Source organism: Poromitra crassiceps (assembly GCF_964638095.1).
Source record: "Poromitra crassiceps genome assembly, chromosome: 21".
In the NCBI taxonomy this organism is placed as follows: Eukaryota; Metazoa; Chordata; class Actinopteri; order Beryciformes; family Melamphaidae; genus Poromitra; species Poromitra crassiceps.
The window spans coordinates 25,042,077-25,059,697 of NC_139638.1; the positions used below are offsets into that span (position 1 = coordinate 25,042,077).

Below are 17,621 nucleotides of genomic sequence, written 5' to 3' on the forward strand. Positions count from 1 at the left end.
AAAACACCACCCTATGTGAAACATATATGTCCTCCTGGGCATATATATACCCCTTGTCGAGTTAACGTGATTTAGAGAAGTAACAGCGGAACGCGCTTCGGAACGCGCTTCTAATGGCATCTGCTATACTGTGATGTCCGTCCAATAACTTGGCCCTATTTCACATTTAGTTTTACAATAAAAACACATTTATGCAATGACTTGACATAATGTAGGGTATATTTATGTGCATCATCCTTCCTGCAGCAGGCGAGAGAAAATGATATCTTTCTGGACAAACTTTCACCAATCTAATAGGCTATATTTTTCTAGCTGATGCATAGAACATTATTTTCACTTTGATCTTGCTATAGTGTAGCGTATTTACATGCTTGCAGTAGCCTATTGAAACTGCAGTTAGATTGGTTTGAGAAGCATAATAATATGGAATAATAGCCTATAATGCAGACAGACAGGCTGGATGAAGGGAGGGGGGGGGGGGGGGGGCAGGGGGGGGGGGGCAGAGCGTTTGGCTTTCGTCTGGTTTTGCGGGATCACTGGAATTGGAGCTAAAAAGGCAAGCGTGCCATTCGTTTATTGCACTTATCCAATGAGCATGACGGTGCATAATTTTACGCCTAAAAGGCGTGGTTGTAATGCTTTGGGCTGCATCTAGCGCCAGCACGACGATATCAAGTGCGCCTTTCCACGCCCACTGCTTTGATCTGCGCCTGCCGCTCGGCCTAGAAACTGCGCTGCTGCAACGATAGAGCCCCACATCTTGTGTTTATAGCCTGTCTTACAGTAGCATAATAAAGATTTAAAAGCTTGTTTGATTCAGTTAATGTTGGAGAAAGGGTGGGAAAGAATTTAAAATAAAGCCCCCCCCCCCACAAAAGAAATACATCTACATATAGGCTATATACTATATTTAAATGTACATTGATATATCCTGGTTTTCATTAGTCTGAAATGCCCAAAAAAAATCTAATGTTTTCTGCTGTTTCTGTTCCACTGCATGGGCCTTAATGGAGCAGCCATAGCAACCTAGAAATCTTTCCTTTATTATAGCTGAATAGTTGTTAATAATTTGATTTTGTTCCCTGCTCTTTGTAGAAAAGTGAACTATGTAATCATTATTATTATAATCAATAGGGTGAGGATTTGTTTTCCTCCACAGTGCTGACGTACTGTTTAACAGATTGATTCTGTGGATGAAGTGAATATTATGTACATGGTAAGATTGAACCAGAATCATTCAGGGTTTAGTGAATTGATGTGTGATCAAAGTGTGTTTGAAAAGCTCAATAAAGTTTGTAATTCCAAGAATGAATAAAGTATTTATTCTGTATTAGTTTTAGGAAGTCTAGCAAAGTTTATATAAATTGTGAAACTAATATGACATTATAACTGAGTCGATTCTCTCCCTAAAACACAACAAAGTGCAGTCTTCATGTCTGTCTCCTAACTGATCTTAATTGCTTTTTGATGTGTGTGTGTGTGTGTGTGTGTGTGTGTGTGTGTGTGTGTGTGTGTGTGTGTGTGTGTGTGTGTATATATATATATATACACAATATCACTGATGACATTATCATCATGACATCCTTTATTATAGCTGAAAAGTTTGATTTTGTTCCCTGCTCTTTGTAGAAAAGTGAACTATGTAATCATTATTATTATAATCAATAGGGTGAGGATTTGTTTTCCTCCACAGTGCTGACGTACTGTTTAACAGATTGATTGTGTGGATGAAGTGAATATTATGTACATGGAAAGATTGAACCAGAATCATTCAGGTTTTAGTGAATTGATATGTGATCAATGTGAATGTTTGAAAAGATCAATAAAGTTTTAATTCCAAGAAGGAATAAAGTATTTATTCTGTATTAGTTTCAGCAAGCAAAGCTGCTATAAAATGTGAAACTAATATGACATAACAACAAAGTGCAGTCTTCATGTCTACTAACTCATCTTGATGTGTGTGTGTGTGTGTGTGTGTGTGTGTGTGTGTGTGTGTGTGTGTGTATATATATATATACATATATGTATGTATATATATGTATGTATGTTTAGATTTCATCAGTGAAAACAGGTAGTCGACAAATATTTTTTGTCATAGTTTTCATTGACGAAATTAACACTTACCGTCATGATTCAGAATTCATACCAAATAGAACAGACAGGAGGTTCAAAACATGGGAGCGGGGACCCAAGATACACTGGGAGTTACTGAAGAATGGGAATATTAAAAGTTTTCAAGAAGTGAAGGATCAATTTGGCTTGGCTAATCAGGACTTTTATAGGTATTTGCAATTGAGACATTACATAGAGCAAACAATGAGAGAGGGGAATCTAGTTGGATCAGAATTGGGAATAATATGTTTACCTTGGCACATGAATCAAACTTGGGAAGAAAATTAATTTCGAACTTATATATGAGAGTGGAAGATTTGAAGGGCAGTGACACAATATATATAAAAGAGAAATGGGAGAGAGAAGCAAATATTGAGATGACAGTGGAGGAATGGGAAGAGGTCTTTGAACAACAGTGGAAAACAACATGCTCCTCATCTTGGAGAGAACATGGATGGAAAAATATCACAAGATATTTTTTAACTCCTGCACAGAAAAAATATCAAAACACAAGGTGCTGGAGAATGTGTGGAGCAGACAGAGAGCAGACAGAGCTGACCATTTCCATATATTCTGGCACTGCCCTATTCTAAAAGGTTACTGGCAAGAATTAAAGAAATGTATGGATGAAATAACCAAAGTGAATCTTCCACTCTCATTTGAGGTACCGTATTATACTTGGGGAAAGTAGACCAAGGGCTTGTGCGATTAGGAGACAAACATATATTTAGAATGATGTTAATTGCAAGTAAGAAAGCGATTACAAGGAAATGGCTGAAGGCCGAAGCACCTAGGGTGGATGATTGGATTGAAGTAATGCATGATATGTGATGGAGAAGCTGACTTATGCTATCAGACTGCAACAGGATAAGTTGAAAGGAATTTGGGAAAATTGGATCGAGTATATAGCGCCAATTAGAGCAGACTTTGTATAAAAGATTGTGCAGGGCAAGGAATCCCTTAGTTCAAGGTTTAATAGCTACAGATATGTACATGTTATGATTTATTTTTGTATTTTTTGTTAATGAATGTAAAAAACAGAGCTGATATAGAGATGAGTAAATCGATGTATGGAGAAGAGCATAAAGAAATGTGTGGTACTGAATACAATTGTAAATAAGCATACATGGGAATTGAGAGAGAGGGGGGAGTGGGGCAGGGAATGCAGGGATATGATTGTATGTATGTATGTATGTAATGTATGAATGATATAACACTATGTATGACACAAGAAAATAATAGTAATGATGTATCAGATGCTCTGTATTCCATGCTGAAGAACAATAAAAAAAGAATAAAAAAAAAAAAAAAAAAAAAGTTAAGTTAAGTTAAGTTAAGTTAAGTTAAGTTAAGTTATCCTTTATTTATCCCCATGGGGAAATTCATCCTCTGCATTTGACCCATCCTCTACTAGGAACCTTCCTAGAACTAGGAGCAGTGGGCAGCCGCAGTGCAGCGCCCGGGGACAAACTCCAGTTCTTTTGCCAGTGCCTTGGTCAGGGGCACCGACAGGAGTATTAACCCTAACATACATGTCTTTGATGGTGGGAGGAAACCGGAGCACCCGGAGAAAACCCACACGGACACGGGGAGAACATGCAAACTCCACACAGAAAGGACCTGGGACGGACCGGGGTTCGAACCCGGGACCTTCTTGCTGTGAGGCAACAGTGCTAACCACTGAGCCACCGTGCCGTCCAAAGGAGTGGAAATCCCCTTCTCCACCTTCCTTTCAGCTGTGGCTGGCGGACATGGTTTCGGTTGTGCGTATGGAGAGACTCAGGTTCCTGAGGACCAACTCACGTACGAAGTTCTCAGTTATTTGGGACCCGCTCCTGGCCTACTTTGACGAGGTTAGAAACAACGAGTAACTCGCCCAGCTCATTTCTCACAGACTCCTTGCACGGGATTTCATGTCCAGCATCTCTTGTAAGCACTTATGCACCTTACAGTATGCGGCTGGTAGCATCATTGATAGGGCTTTCACACCGGCAGGGCTCCGTGCCGGTTCCGGTTCCCGAACCCAAATTTGAACCGGCCGGCGCGTTCAGACCAAACAAATAACTGGTTCGGAACCTGAAAAGTTGGTTCTCAGCGGAACCAAAAAATAGTTGTTTTTTCCTTGCGAAGCGTGACATCATCAGTGGGCATGTCTTATTCTAGGCTGTGAAGACGAGCAGGAAGGAGAAGAAGGCAGTGACAACATGGAGAAAAATAATTTGCAGTGGTCTCCTGAGGAAACCTAATGTTTAGTGGCGATTTGGACATCTACCGAATCTCAAGAAATCAGAATCAGAATCACTTTTATTGCCACAGTATGCAAGTTACATACGAGGAATTTGTCTTAGTGTCTGTATGCAGCGTAGCGGTTACATCAATATACAGAGATAAGAAGTAGGAAGATAACTAACGGCAATCGCAAGGTTGCAAGTGCAATCAAATCGAATCAAATCGAGCTAGAAAGCAGTACAAGAAAGAGCAAGTTGTATGCCGACCTTGCGGAAGAGATGGCCAAGGCTGGGTTCACTCTAACGCCAGACCAAATAATTAATAAACTTAAAAAACTGAAGAAGGACTACCGAATAATGTCCTCCCACTTTGATTCCGCTTAAACTGGTGTGAACACGGGCTGGTTCGCCAGAAAGCACCAAGGTTCTGAGACTCCAGAACGGAGCCAGAGCCAGAACCGTGTCTGTCTGAAAGCGGTAATAGTAATGTAATGTTGGTATGTTTTTTGGTTGTTTTTTTTGTGTATGTGTGTGTCTGAGTTGGTTTTGCTTTTGTGCGTGCGCGTGTGTGTATGTGTGTCGGTTCATTTGTTATCTGTTAGCACACGTTCCCACTGTGTGTACGTTCCGGCGAGCCAAGCACAGAGGCCAGAGTGTGAGGAGGAGAGACAGCCTCCTCACACACAGACTGACAGGTGGAATCCACTTCTTTGCTCTGTTGCCTTGTGAAGCCTCACGCCATCATGTAGCTCTCCCGAGAACAAGCTCTCTTTGGTCACAAGATGACTCTTTCCTCCTTGTTCATATTTTGACTCTACTGTGCCCACTTGTCTGTGAAATGTCCTCATCGACTCCCAAAGCGTTCTAACACAACTGACTCACACGGTGAACATTAATGTCACCAGTCTGTTGACCTACCTACAGTAGAACCAATAGAAATGTTGGTATTTTGTATTTTTTGAAGATATTCTCCCTTCATTGGAGGAAACCCCACTGATTGCAGTGAGACCCAAATGGTGTGTGTGTGTGTGTGTGTGTGTGTGTATGTGTGTGTGTGTGTGTGTGTGTATGTGTGTGTGTGTGCGTGTGCGTGTGCGTGTGCACAACATTTCAGTAATACATTAAAATAGTAATAATGTTAAAAAATCTTAATTTGAGTATTGAAGGTGATACCCATTCGTGTGTTGTGTTTGTCACTTTTATGTTGTTTGTTCATGAGGACCGCAATGGAAACAAGCCTATGCTTTAGCTACGGCTTTATTGTGTTTTTATCCTCGGTGATTGTCTGTATCTGTATTTGTGTCCCTGTTCTTTGTTGACATTCACCAAATAAAGTCAATCAATCAATCAATCAGTACAGCAGTGGTTCCTAAACTGGGGTATGCATACCCCTAGGGGTACGTGGAGGTACTACAGGGGGTACTTGAGAGGAAGGGGGAAATGTAAAAATGTAAGAATCATGAAAATGAAATGTTAAAATAAATCTACTCAGGAGGCACTGATTGCAACTCTTTCACTCCATTTCTCATTTTGTCATGTTCTATTCTTCAAAATGTGGGTTATCATTCATTCATTCATTCATTGCATAAGCTAGTTCTGGCAGTTTTCTAAGCAAAATGTTGGAGTCAGGTAAAAGGGGGTACTTGGATTGAGAAATCAGGGAAAGGGGGTACTGTTGTCAAAAAAGTTTCAGGGCCACTGCAGTAGAGTAATAACTAACTTGAGCTATGTTTGTGTCACTTCAGCATGGAGGCAATATTGCTATGCTGTAACATTAGTAACCAAACACACACACACGTGCACGCATGCACGCCCACACACACACATGCACGCACCCCCCCCCCCACACACACACACACGTATGCATGTCCACACACACACCCATGCATGCACGCACGCACACACACATCCATCCAAATCTGCAATCTCTGTATTCAAACTCACCTTGTCTGGTTCCATAAGGGCGCGCACACCAAAACTCATGCAACCCAGGAGCACACTCACCCTAGAGAGAGAGAGAGAGAGAGAGAGAGAGAGAGAGAGAGAGAAGCAGAGTGAGTTAAAAAGACAAAAAACAGACCCAGAGAAAAAGAAAACACAGGCTCCATTTTTATTACTATTTTCTTTCGACCAAACTACACCCACTAGCTGCTAGCTAATGTAGTTCCTACATTAAACTAGCAGCATAGCTAGCGGGTGTAGTTCGGACGAAAATAGTTCCTACATAAAACTGCTCACAACAAGTCTGTGGATTATCTTGAGTAACCGGGTCATGATTTCTGGAAAGAGAACAGTTCCATAGTATTGGAGAGAAGCAGAAATCTCTGCGGCCGATACCTCCAAAACCCAGAACACTAACACACAACGATCTAGATGGATAAATAGCACTACAGGTGAGAGGAAAAATATGTATTGGGCATTTTAGGGTGAGCTGTTCCTTTAATCTGTGTCCCAGAAACCATCCCAAAAAGGTCTTTATCTTTCTAATCTTTCCATGATCTAAACTCGACCACTGTTGCTATTACTGTACAGCTTCACATATCCATTTCAATACATGGTGTACCCTATATTTCTTCTCACCTTTACCTGTACTGGTTAAAATAGAGGGAATCTTTTAAAGAATGTAAAGGATCACATTGATTCTTTGAACACAAGCACAGAGAGAGAGAGAGAGAGAGACAGACACAAACACACAGAGAGAGAGAGAGAGAGAGAGAGAGAGAGAGACACAGACAGACAGACAGACAGACACAGACAGACACCTAAATAGTTTTACTGTTAGATCTTCCACCAGCCACTTCTGTAGAAGGTTTTGGAACTTTATTTTAAAATTAGGGGGAATAAGAGGAGAGAGATGTTGATCCAAAGTTTAACTATTCCTTATCTCTTTGTCATAATCTTCACTTCATGTTATAAACAAGGGCTAAAACACACACTGTTCCTTTAAAAGCACTCCTCTTCCTGGAATGAAGCAAAGCCTGATAACCTGCACCTTCCCCCCTTCTTCAGTTGAGGGACAGTGAAACTATCTGACACTCTCACTGAGAAGTGAAATGGCGCAGCAAGGAATTGAGCTGTTCGGTGCAAAGCTCTGCTGTTCGATCTGTCTGGATCTACTGAAGGATCCGGTGACTCTTCCCTGTGGGCACAACTACTGCATGAGCTGTATTAAAAGCTGCTGGGATGAAGAGGATCAGAAGAAAATCCACAGCTGCCCCCAGTGCAGACAGACCTTCATACCAAGGCCTGTCCTGGTGAAGAACACCATGTTAGCAGAGTTGGTGGAGGACCTGAGGAAGACAGGATTCCAAGCTGCTGCTCCTGATCAGTGCTATGCTGGACCTGGAGACGTGGCCTGTGATGTCTGCACTGGGAGAAAGCGGAAAGCCCTCAAGTCCTGTCTGGTGTGTCTGGCCTCTTACTGTGAGCAGCACCTCCAGCCTCACTATGATGCAGCTCCACTAAGGAAACACAAGCTGGTTGAAGCCACCGTGAAGTTTCAGGAGAACATCTGCTCTCGTCATGATGAGGTGATGAAGATTTTCTGCCGTACTGATCAGCAGTGTATCTGTTATCTCTGCTCCATGGATGAACATAAAGGCCATGACACAGTCTCAGCTGCAGCAGAAAGGACCAACAGGCAGCAAGAGGTCCGAGTCAGTCGGCAACAAATCCAGCAAACACTCCAGGACAGAGAGAAAGACGTGAAGGTGCTTCAGCAGGAGGTGGAAGCTATCAATCTCTCTGCTGATAAAGCAGTGGACGACAGTGAGAAGATCTTCACTGAGCTGGTCCGTCTCATTGAGAAGAGAAGCTCTGAGGTGAAGGAGCAGATCAGATCCCAGCAGAAAGAGGAAGCGAGTCGGGCCGAAGAACTTCAGGTGAAGCTGAAACAGGAGATTGCTGAGCTGAGGAGGAAACACACTGAGCTGGAGCAGCTCTCACACACAGAGGATCACATCCACTTCCTACACAGTTACCCCTCGCTGTCACGTCTCAGTCAATCTCCAGACTCACCCAGGATCGATACCCGTCCTCTGCGCTACTTTGAGGATGTGACTGCAGCTGTGTCAGAGGCCAGAGAGAAACTACAGGACATTCTGACAGAGGAATGGCCTAAGATCTCACTGACAGTGACTGAAGTGGATGTTTTACTGTCACAACCAGAGCCCAAGACCAGAGCTGACTTCTTACAATATTCACGTCAGATCACACTGGATCCAAACACAGCAAACACACGGCTGTTATTATCTGAGGGGAACAGAAAAGCAACACATATGAGTGAAGAACAGTCATATTCTAGTCACCCAGACAGATTCATTGCAATGCATCAGGTCCTGAGTAGAGAGGGTTTGACTGGCCGTTGTTACTGGGAGGTGGAGTGGGGTCGAGGTGGAGTTGCAATAGCAGTTGCTTATAAGAATATTATCAGAACAGGGAATGTAAGTAGTTTTGGATACAATGACAAGTCTTGGGAATTATATAATTACAATAACTCACATAGATTTGTACATAACACTATCGAAACTCCCATCCCAGGCCGTCTGCCCTCCAGAGTAGGAGTGTACCTGGATCACAGTGCAGGTATTCTGTCCTTCTACAGTGTCTCTGAAACCATGACTCTCCTCCACAGAGTCCAGACCACATTTACTCAGCCTCTCTATGCTGGACTTTGGCTTTATGATGGAGCCACTGCTGAGTTGTGTAATCTCAAGTAGACAGAGTTATTAAAGCAGCAATGTGTGGTACAGTAGATCACCTGTCAATCAAACAGTGTGGCGGGGCTTTGATTTTATGTTGCTGCAGTTTGAGTCTCTTATCTGTCTGTTCAGTTGTGGCTATGACTGATCATGCTACTGGGCTGTGCATCTTCACTGGCCTCACGATTGGATTCGATTATCATTTACTGGTCTTTGATTGGATTCCTCGATGCATCTCAATGCATCCTCAATGTTCTATATTACTGCACATGGCTACTTTTTCATCAATTATTACAACAAGCAGTCGGATAAATATGAACCCCCCTTTTTATTTAGAAAGTGCTTTACAAATCAGAATGTCAAAATAAATGTTAAACATAAATGTCTTATCATTAAATTAAATTGTAAACTAAAATAAACTAGAAAAGTGCGCTCAGTCAGCAGAGTGCAGATCTCCACCAGGCACCGCTACGCCTAACCATGGCCAAACCGAACCACTTGCCGATAACAAGGAAACAATAAACCGCCACATTGTTTTATTGTGTTTGGTGTACAACCAAGAGTAAACAGCACATACCGTGTTTATAGCCTGTCTTACAGTAGCCTATATAATAAAGATTTAAAAGCTTGTTCGATTCAGTTAATGTTGGAGAAAGGGTGGGAAAGAATTTAAAATAAAGCCCCCCCCCCCCCCACAAAAGAAATAAATCTACATATAGGCTATATACTATATTTAAATGTACATTGATATATCCTGGTTTTCATTAGTCTGAAATGCCCCAAAAAAATCTAATGTTTTCTGCTGTTTCTGTTCCACTGCATGGGCCTTAATGGAGCAGCCATAGCAACCTAGAAATCTTTCCTTTATTATAGCTGAATAGTTGTTAATAATTTGATTTTGTTCCCTGCTCTTTGTAGAAAAGTGAACTCTGTCATCATTATTATTATAATCAATATGTTGAGGATTTGTTTTCCTCCACAGTGCTGACGTACTGTTTGACAGATTGATTGTGTGGATGAAGCGAATATTATGTACATGGTAAGATTGAACCAGAATCATTCAGGTTTTAGTGAATTGATGTGTGATCAAAGTGAATGTTTGAAAAGATCAATAAAGTTTTAATTCCAAGAAGGAATAAAGTATTTATTCTGTATTAGTTTCAGCAAGCAAAGCTGCTATAAAATGTGAAACTAATATGACATAACAACAAAGTGCAGTCTTCATGTCTACTAACTCATCTTGATGTGTGTGTGTGTGTGTGTGTGTGTGTGTGTGTGTGTGTGTGTGTGTGTGTGTGTATATATATATAGATATATGTATGTATATATATGTATGTATGTTTAGATTTCATCAGTGAAAACAGGTAGTCGACAAATATTTTTCGTCATACTTTTCATTGACGAAATTAACACCGTCATAAAAAAACGTCTAGCGATGTACAGGTTAACCAGCGCTTACCGTGCACGCCAACTCTCACAAACCACGTGCCACGGCCAACCAATTCTGTGACTTCATCATTCATTCATTCATGAGTCTGCAAGTACATTGCAGCCACCTTGTGGCGGGAAATGGTATATAACAGCGACTACATAAATTCACCAAGCCCTGCAATGTGTTTTGTGTTTTTATGTGATTTTTATTCAGACGGTAATACCGTATACCGGGGTGACATTTCGGAACGGTTTAAAGGTATCAAAAGTTGGATACCGCCCAACCCACAACCCATAGCACATCAGCACCGCGGCTGAGGAGGGCATCCCTGCTGCCCCCGAGGGTGCATCAAGTGCACTTCTGAGGGTGCACCAAGTGCACTTCTGAGGGTGCATCAAGTGCACTTCTGAGGGTGCATCAAGTGCACTTCTGAGGGTGCACCAAGTGCACTTCTGAGGGTGCATCAAGTGCACTTCTGAGGGTGCACCAAGTGCACTTCTGAGGTGCATCAAGTGCACTTCTGAGGGTGCATCAAGTGCACTTCTGAGGGTGCACCAAGTGCACTTCTGAGGGTGCATCAAGTGCACTTCTGAGGGTGCATCAAGTGCACTTCTGAGGGTGCATCAAGTGCACTTCTGAGGTGCATCAAGTGTACTTCTGAGGTGCATCAAGTGCACTTCTGAGGGTGCATCAAGTGCACTTCTGAGGGTGCATCAAGTGCACTTCTGAGGGTGCATCAAGTGCACTTCTGAGGGTGCATCAAGTGCACTTCTGAGGGGACAAAGAGAGGGAGAAAGGGAGGGGGGTGGGGTGTAGCATTATACACTCACTTAGGCCCTTGACTAGAATGGCAGCACATCCATTCATCTGCATCTATTGAACTCCAGGAACATCTCATCATTTTGAGCTGTGTTTGAGAGATGGCAGAAATCTCTACAGCTGATATCTCCAAAACCCAGAACACTAACACACAACGATCTAGATGGATAAATAGCACTACAGGTGAGAGGAAAAATATGTATTTGGGATTTTAGGGTGAGCTGCTCCTTTAATCTGTGTCCCAGAAACCGTCCCAAAAAAGGTCTTTATCTTTCTAATCTTTCCATGATCTAAACTCGACCACTGTTCCTATAACTGTACAGCTTCACATATCCCATTTCAATACATGGTGTACCCTATATGTCTTCTCACCTTTACCTGTACTGGTTAAAATAGAGGGAATCTTTTAAAGAAAGTAAAGGATCACATTGATTCTTTCACACAGTGGTGTTTTTCTGCTCTTCTCTTCACTCAACAAAACATAACGACCATTATGTCCTCCATCCCCGACGATGACCCTGTTTCAGCCTAGCTCTGCAGAGGCAGGGAGGCGCGAGTAACGCACACACGCACGCACACTGCAATGCAAGATTATATGCTTACATATACAATAACACACACACACACACCAGCAGCATCAATTATAAAACAGAATTTTGCTGCTCTGGTGGGTAGCTGTGCGTGTGTGTGTGTGTGTGTGTGTGTGTGTGTGTGTGCTTGCGTGCATGTGTGTGTGTGTGTGTGTGTGCGCGTGTGTGTGCGCGCGTGTGTGTGTGTGTGTGTGTGTGCGTGTGTGTGTGTGTGCTTGCGTGCATGTGCGTGTGCATGTGTGTGTGCGCGTGTGTGTGTGCGTGTGTGTGTGCGTGCGTGTATGTGTGTGTGTGTGTGTGTGTGTGCGTGCGTGTGTGTGTGTGTGCTTGCGTGCATGTGCGTGTGCGTGTGTGTGTGTGTGCGTGTGTGCGTGCATGTGTGTGTGTGCGCGTGTGTTCGTGCATGTCTCACGTCACACGTCAGCTAGTGTGATGCAGCTACCCACAAAATAATCGAAATGTGAGTTAAAATGTATTTTGGTTATTACCCTCTTCATCATCACCACTGTCATCATCACCACCACCAGCAACTTCATCATGAGCACATGATCAACATTCCCATCAGGTACCTTGTGGTGGAGTCGGAGTTCCACATTGTGAAGAGCAGTCTCTTATGAAGCTCCTCCTCACTGACAACACTAGAAACAATGGAAAAATGGTAATAAATGCCTTTAAGTGACTAAATTTGCACATATATGATCGCACATCGGGTTTTGGATGGTTGTATAACTGAATGCTTACAAGTAAAAGGTTTGTAAGAAGATGGGGTTCCGACAGTGAGGAACCATCTGAGTCTTCTGTCTGTCTCTGGGATCGCTGTCTGGGAGCAGACCAACCTGAAGAACACATGGGAGGGAGAATAAGGGGGTAAGTGAGAATGTAGAATGTAAATGCTCTTAGCAAGTGTCCTTGGGGTCTTTTTTGCTCCACCACCTCCGCTGATCTGGGGAGAGTCATAGACTAGCACATGCTTCCTCCAATACATGTGCAGTCAGCACACAGCAAGAAGTTTTACCGGCAGGACATATCGCGTGGGAGGATCACATGACTCCCCCCAGTTCCCCTCCCGCCCAACAGTCGGCCCCAACCGGCCAGAGGAGGCACTAGTGCAGCGACCAGCAGCGACGGCCAATTGTGCCTGTATGAACGCCAGACCAAGCCGGAGAAGACAACACCGGGGGGCTCGAACCTGTGACCCTTGTGTTGTTAGGCAAAGAATCTACCGTTGCACTACTACACGGATGCTCAATCCTTAGTGTCTTTAACACATTCACTGCCAGCCATTTTTCAATGCTGTAGTTAGCTTCTGCCAAGGTTTTTTTTTGAGGATTCTGGCTCATCTTTCAAGAGCCGAGGATTCGTTTCTGTTAGGATTTTGTGAACACACAATATCTCAAAAGAACTAATAGAATGTGTGCTTTCTCTCTCTAAAAGAGTTAGTTTGTAGAGTTAGTAGTTATGTAAGCATTAGCAGTTGAATACAGCATGGTTTCAGCGTCAGAAAATTTATTCTGATATAAACGGCGTTTTGTGAAATTCGATAGAACAGTCACTTTAACCATTCATTTTTGGCATCAGTAAGACGTCAGACATCTAAACAATAGTTTTGAACAGTAATTTCCTCCATAACAGCAGGAAACCCCCCTCTGCTTCCAACTCCTCCCTCCGTGGGCGTTCTCCTCCGCCCTCCTTGGCTCTGCAGCGGGTCTGTGACAAACGAGTTGCTGCTGCCTGGCTGCTGCCTGGCAGTCTGGATGGGGCTCGCTGGATGGGTTTCGCTCGTTTCTTGGCGTTTCGGTTGAGAGCTCTGATCAAGCTCTTGCGATTCTGGGCTTATTTATGGTGCGTGTTTCAAAGTGTGCATCCAGTCTATTCTTGGAACCCCCCACCGTTGCCACCGCTGTGCGTCAGCGCGAAAGTGAAAGCGTTTTCGCCATCCATTTTACAGTATGAAAACGGCTTCCTCGCGCTTTTCCCTCCAGTTTTGGCTCGCCTCTTCCTACTCTGGAGAGACATGTCGCCACTCAGTGGGTCGGTAAAATAGATTATACACATTCAATACCTCCAATATTTGTATAAAAGACGTAAAAGGGTTGGATCCACGTCCCACCGTCAAAAAAAAAAAAAAAAAATTTAAGCCGAGATATCTCGTCTTTGGCAGTCAACCGTTGGATTCTGTAAGCCGAGATATCTCGTCAATGGCAGTGAACGTGTTAAGATGAGTATTTAACATTCAGAAGTACATACCTTAACATAAGAGTCACATGGCCCATTGTCCTCTTCCAGCATGCCCCTAGCCTCCAGAACTGTGGACAACGTGATAGATGAACAATTGAATGAATCTGTTTTCATTACAAGAGACAGCATAAGGGATTGTTACCTCAGATCATGTGGACCGGTTACTGGTTACTAATACATGCCTTTGGATCAAGACCTAGTGATGTAACATCATGTTATGAATCCAGTTTGAACATGAACAGCTCCTTAAATATGGTGGTGTTAAATATGTTCAAATGACAAGAGCACATATTAAGAAAGACCTCTGATGTTGCCTCTGATGAGTAGTGGCACTCACCGCTAACAACGAGGAGACCATTCTCTGGGATGACTGACAGCTTCAGCTGACCTATTGAAAAAGAGAGAGGGAGGGGACAGTGTAGGTATGATGATGGGGTTCCTCCATATCACTTTTCAACATAATAATTGGATGAATAGACTTGAACACAGGGTAACACCAGAGCCGTGTATATAGAAGAGTTGCGACATCTCCATTCACTCCAAAGGACCAGTTTTTTTTACTCTCAAGAGTTCCAGGAAGTAAGCTCCTGGATTAAGCAGCACTGTCGAGTTGCAGCAAAATGGACAGTTTGTGTTGTACTTTGATTTTTTTTTTTTTTGTACCAAATTATACATTATCAGCTTTATTTTAGCATGCAAAAGTAGCGCGAGACCCCTTCCTGGCTGTTCATTGGCTAATGAGTCACGCATTTTGGTCCTCCGCTGACGCCACTCTCTCTCTAGACGACACTAGGTATCACTTTGGAGCATCCTGATATTCCGGACTTAATTTCATGGTACTTTCAGAATTCAAGATAAGAACACATCTCTGTGAATAACAAAGAGGTGCATGCGTGTGGGTGTGAAACAAGAAGAGAGAGAGAGAGAGAGAGAGAGAGAGAGAGAGCTGAAAATCATACAGAGAAAATAGATATAGACTTGTATGCTAACTAAGGCCGGCCTCTGGAACCTTCATCTACAGTATGCTGAACTAGACAACCACTGGGAACCGGCAGCAGAGCATACATACACAAAGCAAACAGTCTTAAAAGTGCTACCCACACACATGCAAACCAACAAAGGTCAAACTAAGGTCAAACAGCCTCTAGCTATAGGTGCAAATAGCCTTCTCTCTCTCCGTCTGTCTCACTTCCTAGCCTACGTTTGTCTGTTTCTCTCATTCCCCCTCGTCCTTCCGAGTTCTCCCGGAGCATCCAACCTTGCTGCACTGTTGACATGGGCACTGCTAACATTGGCATTGTGCTGCTGCTGTTCCAAATGAAAACGCACTCTCACAAGAGCACAGTGTGGACTAAATGTGGGAGGCGTGTCCTGTGATAATAACGCCCCTGGCACTTCAGGGCTTGGGTACAAGGGATGTTTGTGGTTCCCACACTGAACTGAACTTGGCATGGTTTGGATTTGCTGCTGCTGCCCACTGCTGAGAAGAACAAAGTGAAAACACCTGCCTGAGGCAAAGGCAACTATTAAGCTGTCTCAAAAGTGTCAAACTCCAGTCCATCTACATACTGTATAAAGAGCCAAAGTGGAACGTCACTTCCTGCTTCAGCACTGTACCAGAGATTTTCATCCGCCATTGATTTTCCCATAGACATTTCGTAAAATGCTTATAAAAATAGTTTTACTTGTTCAAAACAAACGGTTCAGATATATTTAGAAACAGGAGAGATCGCATAGCATTTCACTCAGAGCAAAACGTTTAAAAATTTTTTTTTTTTTTTTGTCAGAGTGAAATGTTCTATGGTCTCTCCCGAATCTAAATATTGCTGAACCGTTTGGTTTGACCAAGTACAACTATTATTATAAGCATTTTACGAAATGTCTATGGGAAAATAAACTGCGGAAGAAAATCTCTGGTACAGTGCTGAAGCAGGAAGTGACGTTCACTTTGCCTCTCTATACATGCAGTTAGGCCGGTCTTTAACTGGTGACGCGACTTGTCTCGTGTCACAAAGCAGCAGCGGCAGCAGCGATATGACTGTGTGACTGACTGTGTCAAAGTGACATTGCGTTTCCTGTAAGTTCTTAACAATAAAAGGCCTTCTGCTAGTTTGTCAGTGGAAGGCTTTTAATATGAAGCGGCGGGCAGCAGGAAATGTTTACAGCTCAGCAGTAACATGACACGGCTCAGACACACAGCAGGAAACGGTGAAATAAAAGTGGATATCTGATTGTACAAAGTGAAGCACAGGAGAGAAACTAAAGTTCAGACCACAGAGATTCAGTATTAGAAGCTACAAAGGGAATGACAGCTGAACACACTGAGAGGTCTTTAAAAACACCTTTCTTCTCTGCTCGCACCGACATGAAGAGTCTCGGAAGGAACCTATGCTGGCAACACAGCTGTTTGAGGGCGATAAGGGAGGTCCTCGCGGGTTGGCCGGCTTGGCGAGACTAGGCGGGTCCGGCACGCTTTGGTCCCACTCCAGAGAAGGTCCATCTCGAGCGTGGCATGGTACGGATCCACGCGTTAAAATATGTATGGCAGAGACAAGTCAGCGTGGTATGGCGCGGTATGGCATGGCTTGGCACGGCCAAAAGTGCCAGTGGAAAAGGCCAATAAAGACTTCTGGTTTGAAGGGTTAATACGTTGGAAGTCGGAAAGAAGTAATAAACAAACCATTGATTTTGTCATTTTCATAGGAGTTGTTGACGATAAGAGATGTATTTAAAAACACCAGCCATATCCTTAAACGCTTAGCATACGCAGGTCCGATAGAGTGCTCTTGAACAGGACTCCCATGTAGTCCACTTCCTGCCTCTTGGCTGCATTGCTGGAACATGTCTGTTGCTTCTAGTCGTGTGGATGTACAACATACTTCTGCTGTGTCTTAAAAATGTGTAGAATGTTCTAAAGCTTTTAGTAAACAGGCACTCACACAGAAGCCGTATTGATCCAATAATGGCATTTTCCTTCATTTCTGAAACACTAATACAGCACAGAACAACGCACCATCAGCACATTGCTCCAGCACATGGAATATATTAGTACTACTACTACCTATTGTCATGAGAGGGCAAGCAAGAAAAGCTTTTCAAAGACAGAGGAGAGGAGAAGACACAGATACAGAGGAGAGGAGAAGACAGAGAGGAGAGGAGAGAGGAGAGGAGAAGACAGAGACACAGAGGAGAGAGGAGAGTAGAAGACAGAGAGGAGAGGAGAGAGGAGAGAGGAGAGGAGAAGAGGAGAAGAGAGGAGAGAGGAGAGTAGAAGACAGAGAGGAGAGGGGAGGAGAGAGGAGAGGAGAAGAGAGGAGAGAGGAGAGTAGAAGACAGAGAGGAGAGGGGAGGAGAGAGGAGAGGAGAAGAGAGGAGAGAGGAGAGGAGAAGACAGAGAGGAGAGGGGAGGAGAGAGGAGAGGAGAAGAGAGGAGAGGAAAGGAGAGGAGAGAGGAGTGGAGAGGGGAGGAGTGAGATGAGTGAGAGAGGAGGGGGGAGGGAAG

At 43.4% G+C, this 17,621-nt stretch overlaps 2 protein-coding genes across 2 annotated transcripts in view; one reads left to right on the top strand and one right to left on the bottom strand.

The window, feature by feature from the left end:
• Nucleotides 1–17,621, bottom strand: part of rgs3a (regulator of G protein signaling 3a) — a gene marked incomplete at its 5' end in the record, with an annotated part of 288,237 nt that overhangs the window by 229,713 nt on the left and 40,903 nt on the right. Inside the window, 5 exons of the mRNA XM_083657811.1 lie at nt 6,285–6,345; nt 12,451–12,519; nt 12,623–12,717; nt 14,129–14,187; nt 14,457–14,507. Coding sequence (XP_083513937.1) covers nt 6,285–6,345; nt 12,451–12,519; nt 12,623–12,717; nt 14,129–14,187; nt 14,457–14,507 — 335 coding nt within the window. The remainder of the gene's footprint in view (nt 1–6,284; nt 6,346–12,450; nt 12,520–12,622; nt 12,718–14,128; nt 14,188–14,456; nt 14,508–17,621) is intronic.
• On the top strand, nt 7,394–10,073 carry LOC310795750 (tripartite motif-containing protein 16-like; the record flags this gene model as incomplete). Its single annotated transcript, XM_083657822.1, has 1 exon — nt 7,394–10,073. The coding sequence occupies one exon, from the start codon at nt 7,394–7,396 to the stop codon at nt 9,056–9,058; it is 1,665 nt and encodes a 554-aa protein (XP_083513948.1). The 3' UTR covers nt 9,059–10,073.